The following is a 15,899-nucleotide window of genomic DNA, read 5'->3' on the forward strand; positions in this document are numbered from 1 at the left end:
ATACTCTGTTTCCCAAATTAAAATATGCATTTTATTAATTAACTTCACGCGGACAATATTGCGTTGACTTTTTTTTAAAAGTCCCCCCCCCACCTCCTCCAATGTAACAATTTCTTCGTCAAATGTAATATACTCTCTTTTTTAGACTATTTTTGTATCACAAACAGTACTGTATTTGTATGTCATAAATGTATAGATGTAGCAGTACTGTCTATCTGTATCATGTCATGTATGTTATGATGAATTGAAAATGGGGGGACCCTGATTGGTAAACAAGACGAAAGTCTTTCTCTGGTCTGCATCCCCTTAACAATTGTGTGTATTGAACCGTACTGTATTGTTTGTACCCATCTGCAATCTGTTAATAAAAATGTCAATCAATCGATCGATCAATCAATCAATCAATCAATCAATCAATCAAACTCGTTTGCATCGTGAGTGACGTCATTCCCTTGGAAACCAGGAGACGCGTTGCGGTGGAGTCGGCTCCTAGTGGCTTCCTAATCTGGGAAAGAGGTTAATAAGTAGGAGGTGGAGGGAGGGAGACGCTGGTTTATTACCAGATCCATGCAACAACAATGCCTCCACACGCACGCGTAATCGTGCGCTACGGACCATACGAGTCGTGCGGACTAGTGGCGCACAGGACGTTTCGCTTGGAGGGTCTCCAAGGTATGTTGTTGTTAACGAACATCTGATCTGACCGCTCGCCCTGTCAGACGAGGTCAACGAAACGCGACGCAGATGTATAGTCGTGTTAAGTTATTATAACTTACATTGACCCAAATTATAAAGGGCAATGAAACACATCTGCCACGGGAAACATTCTGAATATGCCCCTCCCTTTGTGTTTCATGATGCAAAGTATACAGAAAATAATAAACAATGGCGAAGCTGTTCCCCTAGCAACGGAATAGCAACAGAATACTTCTGAAAAGGTAACCCTATATATACTATGGTTAGTGGTGAAATAAGTACACAGTTCCTTTACTTACAGTAAGTAAAAGTAGAAACACCCAGATAAATGATTAGGCTACTCTGGTAAAAGTATTGATTGATTGATTGATTGATTGATTGATTGAACATTTTATTAACAGATTGCAGATGGGTACAACAATACAGTACAACTCAATACACACAATTGTTAAGGGGATGCAGACCAGAGAAAGACTTTCGTCTTGTTTACATCAGGGTCCCCCATTTTAAATTCATAGTGACATACATGACATTTAGACATTTATGACATACCAGAGTACAAAAATAGTCTAAAAAGATATACATTTGAGGGGGAAGAAACTGTACATTGGAGGGGGTGGGTGGGCGGGGGGGGACTGTACATTGGAGGTGGTTGGATGGGGGGGGGGGTGGTAGTGCAATACCCGTAGTACGCTCTGCTGAGTGCACCACTCTCTGGAAGTATGTTCTATTGAATGTACTTAAGTATCTAAAGTAAAATTATGCATTCTACGTGATTTTGTGTATTCCAGAGATTGGGGGCATTCAAACCTCGATCCATTGGCCTCTAAAAGTTATGTTAAAGTGGTACGTGGTCCAGTTATGCTGCTCTGATTAAAGGTGATGTTAAAGTGGTATGTGGTCCAGTTATGCTGCTCTGATTAAAGGTTGTGTTAAAGTGGTATGTGGTCCAGTTATGCTGCTCTGATTAAAGGTTGTGTTAAAGTGGTGTGTGGTCCAGTTATGCTGCTCTGATTAAAGGTTGTGTTAAAGTGGTATGTGGTCCAGTTATGCTGCTCTGATTACAGGTTGTGTTAAAGTGGTATGTGGTCCAGTTATGCTGCTCTGATTAAAGGTGATGTTAAAGTGGTATGTGGTCCAGTTATGCTGCTCTGATTAAAGGTTGTGTTAAAGTGGTGTGTGGTCCAGTTATGCTGCTCTGATTAAAGGTTGTGTTAAAGTGGTATGTGGTCCAGTTATGGTGCTCTGATTACAGGTTGTGTTAAAGTGGTATGTGGTCCAGTTATGCTGCTCTGATTAAAGGTTGTGTTAAAGTGGTGTGTGGTCCAGTTATGCTGCTCTGATTAAAGGTTGTGTTAAAGTGGTGTGTGGTCCAGTTATGCTGCTCTGATTAAAGGTTGTGTTAAAGTGGTATGTGGTCCAGTTATGCTGCTCTGATTAAAGGTTGTGTTAAAGTGGTATGTGGTCCAGTTATGCTGCTCTGATTAAACGTTATATTAAAGTGGTACGTGGTCCAGTTATGCTGCTCTGATTAAAGGTTATGTTAAAGTTGTATGTGGTCCAGTTATGCTGCTCTGATTAAAGGTTATGTTAAAGTGGTATGTGGTCCAGTTATGCTGCTCTGATTAAAGGTTGTGTTAAAGTGGTATGTGGTCCAGTTATGCTGCTCTGATTAAAGGTTGTGTTAAAGTGGTATGTGGTCCAGTTATGCTGCTCTGATTACAGGTTGTGTTAAAGTGGTATGTGGTCCAGTTATGCTGCTCTGATTACATCCTCTTGAGGTTGACAGGCTTCAAATGTGAAAGGATAATCTTCATACATGTGTTTTATGCAAAATATTTTTCTTCAAAGTAACTAGTAACTGATGGGTTCAGATAAATGTTCCCTAAAAGGAAAATACTCACGTAAAGTACAAGTAGCTAGACATTTTACTTAAGTACAGTACTTGAGTAAAAGTACTTAGTTACTTTCCACCACTGCCTATATGGTCTAGGACAGATAAATTAATTGTGAATATGAGCCTTTGAGACTGATGGCCATAGTAATCGCTACAGTTTTATCACAGGTCCAAGACAGTTTCTAGGTAGGGAGGCTTTGTTTTTTCATGTTCACAAACCTTTATTATTGTGTGTCCTTGACCACAGGAATGTATAGGAGTCCTTATTGATTGGTATTGATTGGAACATAACTCAATAATAACTCAAATAGTGTTTATTAAAATATTTTCAAATTTGCCGTACACATTCATCACCCAGAGGAAGAACCCTATTGATTTCGGTAGCCCCATGGCCTTCTTTCTTCGCCACTCTAGCGCCACCATCAGGCCAAAGTGTACCTCCTGATTCTAGTTGCAGACACAGCTAAAATGATACCCCGTCTGGTGAGCAGCTGCCATGGGAAACACAACCTACGAAAAGAAAATGTAGAAAATATCTAAAGCAAGGTCTATAACGTTTATTATCTTCCTACTGTTTTTCTACCGAAATCAATAGGCTTCCTCCTCTAGGTATCACGATTGTGCACAGAAAATTAGAAAAGATTTGAATGAAAGGTATTCGAGATACACTAGTTTGGCCTAATGGTGGCGCTACAGGAAAGGTCATGGGGTCACCAAAATCAATAGGGTTCATCCTCGTCTAGGGCTCATAAATGTGCACCGCAAATTCGAAACGATTGGAATGAAAGCTATTTGAGTTAAAGAAAGTGAAAGGGTTAACCTTCTGCAGTGTGGTAGTGACAGGGTTAAGATGGTCTATGGCAGCAGGGGTTCTCAAACTTTTTCAAACCGTGACCCCATTTTATTAAGTATTTATTTACTTAATGTATCGCGTCATTTCAACGTAAAAGCACACGTTGTTGAACTTGATCATGTGCATATTTAGTAGAAAATGTAATTACAGGGGGGTGGCGGCCGGGTAGCGCAGCGAACCAACCGTCTGCCTACCACCGCAGGGACAGTGGGATCGAATCCAGCTGCCAGCGGTATACCTCTGGTCGCGTGGCAGTGAAAGGGTTAACCGTTTGGTAGTGCGGCATTTACTTTCCAATGCCCCACTGTCACCTATACCCGGGCCGTGACCCCAATTTGGGTCGCGACCCGTAGTTTGAGAACCACTGGTCGGTCTATAGCCTACTATGTCTTTGTGTTTTTTTTTTTTATATATATCTCCCCCCCCCCTCCTTTTTCCTCAGATTTTCTCCCATCCCAATGTTAGTCGTTATGCCAATTCCCAATCCCCTTCCTGGTCGCTGCGCACTTACCCCCCACAGTCGGTCTGGGAGAGTGGAGGCTATCACGTGCTTCCTCCGACACACGTCTGGTGACAACCCCGGAGCTGGGAGCTGGATTCGAACAGGCGAATCCAGCGTCTCCGGGGTTGGTGACGAACGCAATCTCCGCTACGCCACCTGACCGCCTATGTCTTTGTGTTTCGACCAGCTGCCTTGCAGGACCGGGGCCACCGCTGTGTCTTGGAGGAGACTAAGGAGTGGAACAGCGTGGAGCTCATGGTCAACGGTCAGAGCGTCTACGTCTGCAACATGAGGCAGCTCGAGTTCGGTGAGTTTGGTTACGGGCTGGGGGCGATATGGCCAAAAATGTTATTATCACGATATATCACGATAACATTTTTCATATCGTTCGATATCGATAATTATCGATATTTTTGTTAGTATTAAAAAAAAGATAATTTTTTTTAAATGTATTATTTAACCTGTTAAGCTGTAGCCCTATTTTAAGAAATGTTGCCTAAAGGTACATGCCTAGGTAAATGGGAAGATTGCTCCACTTCTACAAGGTCAATTAGCATGTTCTTGGTATCTAGGAACATCTAGGGACCTGGGGGTATGGATTGCCCTTTCAGGTGACAAAATCTGTTCAGCGGTTCTCGAGTTACATGCTGATATGTGAGGCGTGCGCCAAAGTACACATTACCACCCCCGACTCCCGGGGCTCTAGCTCCGTCAATCATTTGGCGATCTCGAAAGATCTTGGACAGGGTTGTAGCCAATGAGTGTGGCTTTCCAATGATTCCCCATGTAATACGGTCTCTATTGATCGATTTCAAGTTCAAGTTCAAGTTCTTTAATAGTTGTCATACAGAAGTACAGAATACTTTCATACAAAATGCTTCTTACTGTTACGCTCCAGAGACTGTGCTAGACAAGATAGTATCAAATAACATAATAAATAATAATAATAATTCATTTAATTTATATAGCGCTTCTCAATAACCCGAAGTCGCTGACAGTAGTCGGGAGCAGGGGTACAAACAAAGAGGCGAAAGCAAAGAAACAAAACAAAACAACAAAGAAACAAAAACAAAGGAACATGAGACCATGGGGGGAACGGGGGAGACAGCCTGATGGCACAAAAAAAAGACTAGAGACATATCGATCAGGTTGGAGGGGAGGGGGGGGTTTAGGGGTGGGGGGGGTTGAAGGCAAGGGAGAACAGGTGGGTTTTGAGGCGAGCTTTGAAGGTGGAGAGTGTAGGGGAGTCTCTGATGGACTGGGGGAGGGAGTTCCAGAGTCGGGGTGCAGTGCGAGAGAAGGCCCGATCTCCGAAGTTTTTGAGCTTGGATGTCGGGACAGTGAGGGAGGCAGTGGAGGAGGACCGGAGGGAACGGGTTGGGCGGTAGGGGAGAAGGAGATCAGTCAGGTAGGGGGGGGCCAGGCTGTGGAGGGCTTTGAAGGTGAGGAGTAGTGTTTTAAAGTTAATGCGGTGTTTGATGGGGAGCCAGTGGAGGGAGTGGAGGACAGGAGTGATGTGTTCGCGGGACCGGGTGTTAGTGAGGAGGCGGGCGGCTGAATTTTGGACCATTTGCAGTTTATGGAGGGAGCGGGAGGTGATACCAGTGAGGAGGGAGTTGCAGTAGTCCAGGCGGGAGGAGATGAAGGCGTGAATGAGGGATTCAGCAGCGGGGGGGGAGAGGCAGTGACGGATTTTTGCGATGTTGCGGAGGTGAAAGTAGGATGTTTTGACGATGGAGCGGACGTGGGGGTCAAATGAGAGGGTGGGGTCAAGGAGGACACCAAGGTTGCGGACTAGGGGGGAGGGGGTGATGGTGGAGTCGTTGATGGTGAGTGTGATGTACTATAACATAATATAGTATGAATTTAGAAGAAGAAAATGAGGTCACAGTGTTCGGTATAGACATATGTACAATGTTCTGAGTTACCATATAATATACAATACACAATACTATGCAGTGTACTAATGTACAGTACTATCTAGTGCAAAGCAGAAATGGGATGAGGTACAATTTTAGGTACAATTTACAGTAAGGTGTACGAGTTGTAGTGCAATCCTTCATCCATAAATATAAAGTGTGGGGAGTGGGTGCTACAGTGTGTTTGTTTAAAGTGGGTGTGTGCTATAAAGTGTGTGGAGTGGGTGCTACAGTGTGTTTGTTTAAAGTGAGTGTGTGCGTGTGGATGTGTGTGCTATGTGCGTTTGGTGGTTGTTGTTGTGTAGTGTTCATTCATTGTTCGTTTAGCAGCCTGATGGCCTGGGGATAGAAGCTACTTCTGAGTCTTTCTGTGCTCGCCTTGAGACTCCGGTATCGCTTGCCTGACCGCAACAGTTCAAAGAGGCAGTTGTTCGGGTGACTGGAGTCTTTAATGATTCTCTTAGCCTTGCCCTTGCAACGCTTGTAGTAAATGTTCTGGAGGGTGGGGAGCCCCCCTCCAATTGTGCGTTCGGCTGAACGTGTCACTCTTTGTAGTCTGCTTCGGTCTTTTGCAGTGCTATTCCCAAACCAGGAGGTGATGTTGCCGGTCAAGATGCTCTCTATTGTACATGAGTAGAAGTTCTTAAGGATCTTCTGGCTGACTTGGAACTTCCTTAGGCGCCTGAGGAAGTAGAGGCGTTGTCGTGCCTTCTTCACCACACTGTTAATGTGTGTGGTCCATGTCAAGTCCTCGGATATGTAGGCTCCGAGGTACTTGAAGCTGTTGACTCTCTCAACCGGTGCCCCGTCGATGCTGAGGGGGCTGTAGTCCTTGACCCCCGACCTCCTGAAGTCCACAATCATCTCCTTTGTTTTGCTGACGTTCAGGGAGAGGCTGTTTTCCTGGCACCATCCCGCCAGGACCTTGACCTCTTCCAGGTAGGCCCTCTCGTCGTTGGCAGAGATCAGGCCCACCACCACTGTGTCGTCAGCAAATTTGACTATTGTATTGCTACTCCGCTGAGCCACACAGTCGTGTGTGTACAGGGAGTAGAGGAGGGGACTCAGAACACAGCCCTGGGGGGCCCCTATGTTGAGGGTGATGGATGAGGAGGTGCAGTTGCCTGCCCTCACCACCTGGGGTCTGCCAGTCAGGAAGTCCAAGACCCACTGGCAGAGGTCATAGCCCAAGCCCAGGTCCCTGAGCTTGGCTATGAGTATGGAGGGGACTATGGTATTGAATGCCGAGCTGTAGTCGATGAATAGCATTCTCACATAGTTCCCCTGCCTCTTGTCCAGGTGTGATGCTGCTGTGTGCAGCACATGGGATATGGCGTCCTCCGTGGACCTGTTGGGGCGGTATGCAAATTGCAGGGGGTCCATGTTGATGGGGAGGGAGGAGCAGATGTAGCCCTTTACTAGCTTCTCAAAGCACTTCATGGCTATGGAGGTGAGAGCTACAGGGCGGTAGTCGTTGAGGCAAGCAGGCTTGGATTTTTTGGGTACAGGGATAATAGTGGACTTCTTCAGGCAGGTGGGGATGACAGCCTGTTCTAAGGACAGGTTAAATATGTCAGTGAATACTGGGGCCAGTTGGTCGGCACAGACTTTTAGGACGCGGCCGGGGATGCCGTCCGGACCTGCTGCCTTCCTGATATTCACTTTTTTAAAGGTCCGCCTCACCTCATGCTCTGTTACCCTGAACACTGCGCCTCCATCAGCAGCCGACCCCCCCCCCCCCCATTGCCGAGGCTTGTGAGCTGGTGTTGTTATTACCAGCATCAAACCTCGCATAGAAGGTATTGAGGTCATTTGCTAAGGAGATGTCACTGTTCAGTTTGAGGGAGGCGCCTTTGTAGTCTGTCATCGTTTTGAGCCCCTGCCACATAGCTCTAGAGTCAGCTTGTTCAAACTGGAGTTCAATTTTATCCCTGTAGCGCCGTTTGGCCTCTGACACTGTCCTCCTTACGTTGTGTCGCGCCACCTTGTGGTCATTCATGTTGCCTGCCACTAGGCCGTCATTGTATGCTTTGGTGCGCTCTCTCAGAGCTTCACGGACGGATTTGTCTACCCAGGGTTTTTGATTTGGGTAAACTTTCATTTTGGTAGTGGGGATTGTTTTTTTCACCCTAGTACAAACATAGTCCAGCACTGTCTCCGTGTAGGCATTAATGTTATCTGTGTCGCGGAACACAATCCAGTCTGTGTGGTGAAACACTGACCGGATCGTCTCTTCTGACGTCAGATCCCATTTCTGCACCTCTCGCGAGACTACGGGAGTACTTTTAATTCTCTGTTTGTACTTTGGTGAAAGAAAAATTGACGCGTGATCTGATTTACCAAAGCCACTATCAGAATGAGCCTTGTAGCCACCTTTAAATTGCGTGTAACAGTGATCTAGGATGTTACCGCCTCTGGTGTTGCAAGTCACATGCTGATAGAAGTCAGGCAATACCTTTCTCAGATTGGCGCTATTGAAATCTCCCAGTACTAAAATGGCGGCGTTAACGTTAGCCACTTGTATTCTATTTACCTCGTCGTGTAGTCTGGAGAGCGCAACCTTGTTGCTGGCTTGCGGTGGAATATACACTCCGATCAGGACGATCGCCGTTAACTCCCTCGGGAGGAAGAAAGGACGACACTTGATGGTTATATATTCCAGTTCTGGGGAGCAGTGGTTGGATAATTCCTTCACGTTCGTTGGATCACTCCAATTTTTGTTAAACATGAAGGCAATACCTCCTCCACGTTGTTTACCGGACTCTGATGACCGATCCTTGCGATGGATAAAGAAGTGATCCGCTGGTTGAATTGCGTGATCTGGAACCTCCGGTGTGAGCCATGTTTCGGTGAAGCAAAGGACATTGCAGTCCCTAACGTCTCTTTGATATTGAATCCTTGCTCGGATGTCATCCAGTTTATTGTCTATTGATTGTACATTGGCTAGCAATATACTGGGCAGTGGTGTACGGTGGCGTCTGGATCTCAGCCTGTTACGGATCCCAGCCCTCTTTCCTCGTCGTCTTTTCCTGGGCTCTGGGAACAAAGGGTCTGGTCCTAATCTCCGGAGAATTTCTTCAGGCCATTGATGCGGTTCGGAAAGCTGATCCAGCGAGTAATCCAGTTGGTAAGTTTCCCGTAATCCAATGTCTATGAGTTTTATGATAAAGAAAAGCATTACAAGCTAAGCTTACAGCTTAACATATTTTGCAGCAATTCTTTGTTGTTGCCATCTTTAGTGTTACAGCCCCTCACACTCCAGTTCTCAGGCTGCCGCTGGTTCGAAAGCGTAAGTACCAAAAAAAGTTGGCTGTGGCTCCAGGGGAGTTGACCAGTTCTGGCTCTGCTAGTTTCTTTTCTATATTTTGGCTATTTTTTGGTGGACAAACCACCGCACATGTGCACCGTGACTCGCGACTCGAGACTAGCTCTGCTAGCACACAGAGCCTACTGTGTACAGACGGTTTCAAACTGTATTTTAAATTAGAAAGCAAACAAAATAAATGGACAAGAGAAAAATAAATCGTTATAGTTTTATCGCCCAGCCCGTTACAATAATAGCTACTGTATCCATTGTCATTGTCAATTGACAGTATGAACCTTCCGTTCAATATGCCATAAAGAGAAAAATGTTTTTCATCAATACGTTCCCGTTTTATACCGTGATGAATATGAGCGTTATATCGGAATGGTCTGGGATAATTCCTGCCAGGCTCGTTACAAGGCGTTAAGCTAATACCGTTAAATCGATTGGCGTTTCGTTCCTACACAAGCTACGGTTAAAAATCTAAATGCATATGATCGGTATCATGTTCCACCATGGATGCATTAAAGGGTGGGGGCGGGGGAAGTCATTTCTGATTATTGATTACCAATAACGGCATTCGTTATTACAACAACACACGCTGATCAGGGGAATGGCTATGAGAACAAGGTCCGATCAGGCTGAAATTGACGTCAAATTGCTCTTACCGTACCTGTGGCCGGTTGGATTCCAAAAATAATTTCCCAGTTATTTGATCGCCATCTGCTAGATCATATAGTCCATTGGCTGATGCCATATTCCTTTACAGCATAATGAATTCGCCGTCGCAAAAAGTATTCCAGGCGATTCCGGGTGAAGCCCTCGCTTCAGACTAACAGAAAAAGTGCCCGGAGTGAAAAAAATTTGACACCAAGTGTCCAACAGGGGAGATAGTGCAGCGGTTAAGCCTTTGAATCAAAGGAATTGTGCACTTTTTCATAAAAGCATGAAACTTCTACCATAGTAAGTTTATACCATGAGGTTTATTTTCAGATGTGGAGGGAAGTCAGATTTGACCTCTGAGGCCCTGGAGAGGTCAAATCCAATATGGCCGCCCAAAATATTCAAGAATTCATAACTTTGGAACCGAACACAGTAGTAAAACACTTAAGGTGTCATTTCCCACCAACTTTAGGGTGCCCATTCTGTTGATGATACCTTTGAGACCAATAGCATTCAAGAAAATAGATTTATGTTAAAGTCAAGGCAAAAACACATCAAAATATAAATGTTTTATAAAACATGATTTGATTAATTTATTTGTAGTCTTTGTATTATTCAGCTATTGGTTATTATTTCCTGGGATGTGTGATAAAAATTTGTATTCCTTCCCAGCACATAATTATCACTGTGACCCCCTAGACCATTTTCACAGACCCCCTGGAGGAACCAGAATTTCAAGATTTTCACTTCATTTTCACTCAGTTTGAAATTCCCAAGCCCAACAACGTTATTTAGTTGGTGAGACTTTAGTTATGTAGCCTACTTATATACAGTAGTCTACCTTGGCTATCTGAAGTGAATTACATGCCATGATATAACCCGCCTGTCGTTCTCCCATATGTTCACATGCACAGCACCTATACTGTCACAACTGTCATTCAACTGTCAATCAACTGACAAGCAGGTAAGATAGATTTTCCTTTCAGTTGTCCGTATACGTTTTTTTATACATCTACACATCGAAATGGCCATGTTGAAGTTGCTGGGAGACTGGCTAGATAGAAGACAGTGGCTGGACCAATGCCCCTGGTCCACCAAGCTGACATCGCAAGTTCTGGAACAGCCAATTATTTCATACATGCCAAACATGTCACAGAGACCCCCGCCATGCACACCGGGTCACGGGCTGCGAGCCTCTCTACACTCCTGGAACAAGCATACAAGGAAGAGTGCATATCTGATGATACAGATGCCATGACCACCTGACAGTCTATCCTTTGAGGAGTGGTGCATAGAGCGATCAAAAGCCAGTGTTCACACTTTGACTACTGGCCGCATAAGACCCTGTCATTGCAGCTTCTCGTCCTGCAGTACATCCGGTCCATTCGTGACGGCAACTTCCAGCTGTATGTGGAATCCCTGACACAGATCATGCCCTGGATGTTCGGCCTTTGATCACACACACTACAGCAGATGGCTTCCCGTACACATCCGTGACATGATGACGCTTGCGGAAAGACACCCATGGATGTCCTAGCAGAATTCAGGTCTGGACATTTTGTGGTGCACAAAACCAGCAACACGTTTTCTGCCATGGCACTTGACCAGTGCCATGAACAAAAACAATGCCATGGTCAATGGTTCTGGTGGGGCTATTGGACTGACTGGCAAATCCCGGAGCACTCAGACGCTGGATGATAGCAGGGCCAGAAATCGCTAGGATCGCTAAAGAGTTTGAAGAACAAGCAACAAAGCAACGGCGTGGACCTAGTGACTCGAGACACCATCACTGTCCAATTATCTAGCAGTCACTGTCAATGTGCGTCAACTAGATCTCCCCATTGGAAGGGTGCAATCCGAACCAAGGAAACAATTCAGACTCTTGCTTGAACGTTATTTATTTAGGATATCCTATCCAAACACTCGAATACTCCACTGTCATTGACAAACAGCCACCAGATGGTCAATTTAGACAGCTCGTAGCTGGTAGCATTAGTCATTTGTTAGACAACAGTCAGTTAACGTCACGGTGACCAATCGCAGCCACTCTTATTGTCTGCGACCAAATACGGCCACGCCCCATTCCCAGTAAAAAGTGGGAATCTCTAGAATGGGTTTCGGGCGATGCTGTCGCTGGGTGGGGGGAGGGGTGGGGGGAGGCCACTCTGGTCGAATCGGTTGAAGAACGTGTTGAACTCGTCTGCACGCTCTTGGGGGCCCTCAACAGCTGTGCCCTGCTGTTTGAACCCAGTAATCTTCCGGACACCCGCCCACACCTCCCTGGTGTTGTTGGCCTGTAGTCTGCCCTCCAGCCTGTCCTTGTAGCTGTCCTTGGCTGCCCTTAGCTCTTTTTTTTAGCTCCCTTTGGACAGCCCTGGCCTGCTCAGTGTCCCCTGCCATGAAGGCCCTCTTTTTCCTGTTTAGCAGGTGTTTAATGTCCTTGCTAATCCAGGGTTTATTGTTTGAAAAGCAGCGTACCTTCTTTGTGGGTACGATGCTCTCCTCACAGAACCTGACCTTGCAGACTCTCTCTGAGCTCGATTGGGAAAATACCGCCCCCTATCGTCTCTATCGTGGGGGGGTGGGGGGGTCCAGCCTCCTCATGTTACTTCTCCGGCGAGGCATCTGAAGAGACCCAAGTGATTCGCCGAGCTGGAATACGCGTGGAATACATATTTACAGTACCCAACGCTGAATCAATAAACGCGATCGATATTTGGAATGGCGATCAGGAATTGGAATAATCTTTTTGGATAACATCTGATCTGAGGTAAGCAATTTATTTTACCAGTCTTGGGGTAATCGGATCTGTTTTGACCCAGCGTGTGTGTGTGTGTGTGCGCGCGCTGATCAGGAAATGAGAATATATTTTTCAGATCGCTTCTATAGCATGCATAAGTACACATATACTATCGATAATCTAGCGTTTATTTTAAAACTATTCATAAATAGGCAGAAAAATTACAATATTTTTTTGTATGCCAGAATATTCCAGTAAAGGGCGTTTATCACGGAATCTATATATTTTCCTGAAAAACGAGGGCTTTTCTAAATGCTATAAAACGGAAATGAACCGATTAAGAAACAATCCGTCTGGACAATGTTGACTGCAAACAAGTCATTGATAAACGACGGGCAGATTAGACACATAGCCATAATTTAAGACAGAGATTATGCGTTCACAACGCTATCATTGAAGTGGGTGCTGGCATCCAACCACGTTTTACCATGTTAACAACATGTGGCAACCAAAGTGTTAATAATGACCCGAAATGCTCATGAACCGTTATGCCCCATAGAGGAATAGAGAACAATAAACACATGATATCCTTGTTGTTCTGTTCCCCGAGGTGGAGATGGCAAACTGGACCCTCTCTGCCAGGAAGCAGTGAACGCAGTGGACAACGCTGACTGAAAACCATCGCCTGCAACCGACCAAGAGCCACATTCGAACATTAAATGCACAGAAACAAGAGGCACTTTTTACTTGTACTTTATTGTCAACAACTACAACAAAATCTCTGTGGCAAACGTGGGTTTTTTTTCTGCTTTGTTGCATCTCATTGCTACACGGAGTCATATAAACACTATTCCTGATCAACGCTATACTGCTGGGTTATCAGACGGGCCTTATACCTGTGTTCCCTTTGAAGATGAATTTACAAAATCCATAGCAATTCCCTTCTCTAATAAAATACAGCATAATGTGCAACAAGGAAGTATCACCAATGCACTTCATTAAACATAGATATATATATTTTACTATGTTAATTCATGAAGACGTATCCAAACGCATCGAGTGGCGGATATTATACTCCATCTTTAACACCCACACTTCCTGCGAGTTCACCGCTCTAAGCCGCGGTGCCGTCCATGTTTTTACCTAACGAGCAAAAGATACATCCCTGTGTAAATGACAAAAAATATGTAAAATCATGTTTTGAGCGTGGCTTATACACGACTAAACCGCTCAGCTTCGACTAGAAACAGGATATTATAAGGAACCGCCCGAAACACAGCGGCAACTAATACCGCTCGTATGAAATGGAGGGGGAGGGGGAAAAGGGGGGGTGAAAGGGGGGGAGGGGGGAAAAGGGGGCTCAACGTGTCAACCGAGCATCAAACGGCTTCGGCGTGTTGATGTCCGCCCGTCCCTCTCTCTCTCTCTCTCTCTCTCTCTCTCTCTCAAGCCTCCGAAGGGGAAGCGGAGAGCGTTATGTCATCCGCAGAGAGCGTGACATCTCCCCGCCAGCTGGCTCGTCGTGTCCCTCGGTGAAGTGAGCTGTGACTAGAGCTACAGTCAGACACGTCCACTGACGCAGCCGCGGAAGCGGAGCGACAGACCTATACGGAGGCTGTGACGGCGCGCTCTAACTCCTATGATATCATTCGCATTTTATCGCTTACTGGAAGCACTGGAGGTGCTGTGTGTGTGTGCGTGTGTGCGTCTTGTATAGTTGATTGATTGATTGATTTTATTTATGGATCCAAAGACACGACAAATCCAAGGGATGACATGCAAAAAGTGACCACTTATTTCCAGCATGGTCCCTGAAATTTTTTTTTTACTATTACTATTATTTACTTACAAAAACACATCAAATATCTAACATTCAGCGTAATGGAGGTATCTACTGCGCCGCAGTCGCTAAAGTGATTGTCGGGAATCTAGACTTTGGTAGGCAACAGTTACTAGGTTACTATAGGTTATTATATCTATTTAAATAAGACTGGAAGCTACCAAACCGTTATACTGGCACTGGGCTTCACTACACTCCTTTATTGTCCAAACTACCAAACGCTCTGTTCCGTGTTCACGGTGGTCCGAACCAGACCTGCAGGGTCAAAGGTCATTTTTAAGCTTTCGTTTGAACCTGCTTGTGGAGCACGAGACGGCTGAGGTTTGCTGCCGTAATAATTAATACCAGAACGTTTATATATTTTATTTCATTTTCATTTTAAAGTGGAGTAGAAAAGGCGCCCCCCAGTGGCGAACCATATAACGCGCTGAGTCGCGGCACGGCCGGCCCGGGTTCGATCCCCGGACCCGTCGTTATTTGCCGAATGTCTTCCCCCCCCCATTCTGTCTCCCGTTCCTCCTCTCTCTCTCTCTCTACTGGACTGCCCAGTAGTAAAAAAGCGATAAACGCAAAAAAATTTATCTTTAAAAAAAAGGAGTAGAAAAATAGTAAAGATATTGTCAAAAAGTTGACATTGAAACATGAAACATGAAAACATAATGTATAATATAACAGATTGTGCATACAGACCCTCATCTGCACCTTTATATGGTTTATATATATATATTATATTCAGTTAATTATATTGTTTACACTGTTTACCTTTTCTAATATTTTATATTCAGATCTAATTGTATTGCCTGTATTTATATCTTTCTACTATTACCCTGCCCATACCTGTACCCCCCCCCCCCACCCCTCCCCCACGCTGCTACGACGCCCGAATTTCCCCCAAGGGGATCAATAAAGGAATATCTTATCTCATCTTATATTAAAATGATAAGAGCGAGCCACGTCAGAGCCATGTTGAAGGGTCATGGCGAGGCTGTGATCTGAACGAGACCTCAGGTGGTGTTTATCAGGAGAGGGTCATTGGGTCGCCGGGGGACACTGTCCCGGAGCCTCTGTAACAGATTTCTCCTTCCCTCTCTGGGAGAAGGTACAATAAAAGCTGCCTGGAGGTAATAACAGATTTCTCTTTTATCCCAGAGGCTATCCAGAGTTTGACCTTGTAAGCGCCTTGGGTCTCATGAAAGGAGCTATAAGAAATTATTATTATTATTATTATTGTTACCGGTAAGATATATGGATTAAGACTGATGAATCTTTTTAATAATGATGATATTGCTTTGTTACTGGCAAATGTCTGTTGTGCATTTTTATGTTATTGTTATATGCCTTTTATAGGGACTCTAGCTTGTGTTTTAATGAGGGCTGTCAAAATGTATGCTTTAACTTTGGAGATTAATTTAAATGATTTAAAGCGTTAAAATAAATTAATCTAGATTCATCTATGGAGTGAAAAATCTTCAATCTTATCGCGGA

General features: G+C 44.9%; 1 protein-coding gene across 1 annotated transcript; it reads left to right on the forward strand.

Annotated features, from left to right (window-relative positions):
- Positions 1-578: 578 nt before the first annotated feature.
- Positions 579-13,249, forward strand: cUnh10orf53 (chromosome Un C10orf53 homolog; the record flags this gene model as incomplete). Its single annotated transcript, XM_084322065.1, has 3 exons — positions 579-672; positions 4,136-4,255; positions 13,185-13,249. 3 exons carry the CDS (start codon positions 579-581, stop codon positions 13,247-13,249), a joined length of 279 nt encoding a protein of 92 aa, XP_084178191.1.
- Positions 13,250-15,899: the final 2,650 nt, after the last annotated feature.

The sequence above is a fragment of the Notolepis coatsorum genome (assembly GCF_963971535.1).
Source record: "Notolepis coatsorum genome assembly, chromosome: 9".
In the NCBI taxonomy this organism is placed as follows: domain Eukaryota; kingdom Metazoa; phylum Chordata; class Actinopteri; order Aulopiformes; family Paralepididae; genus Notolepis; species Notolepis coatsorum.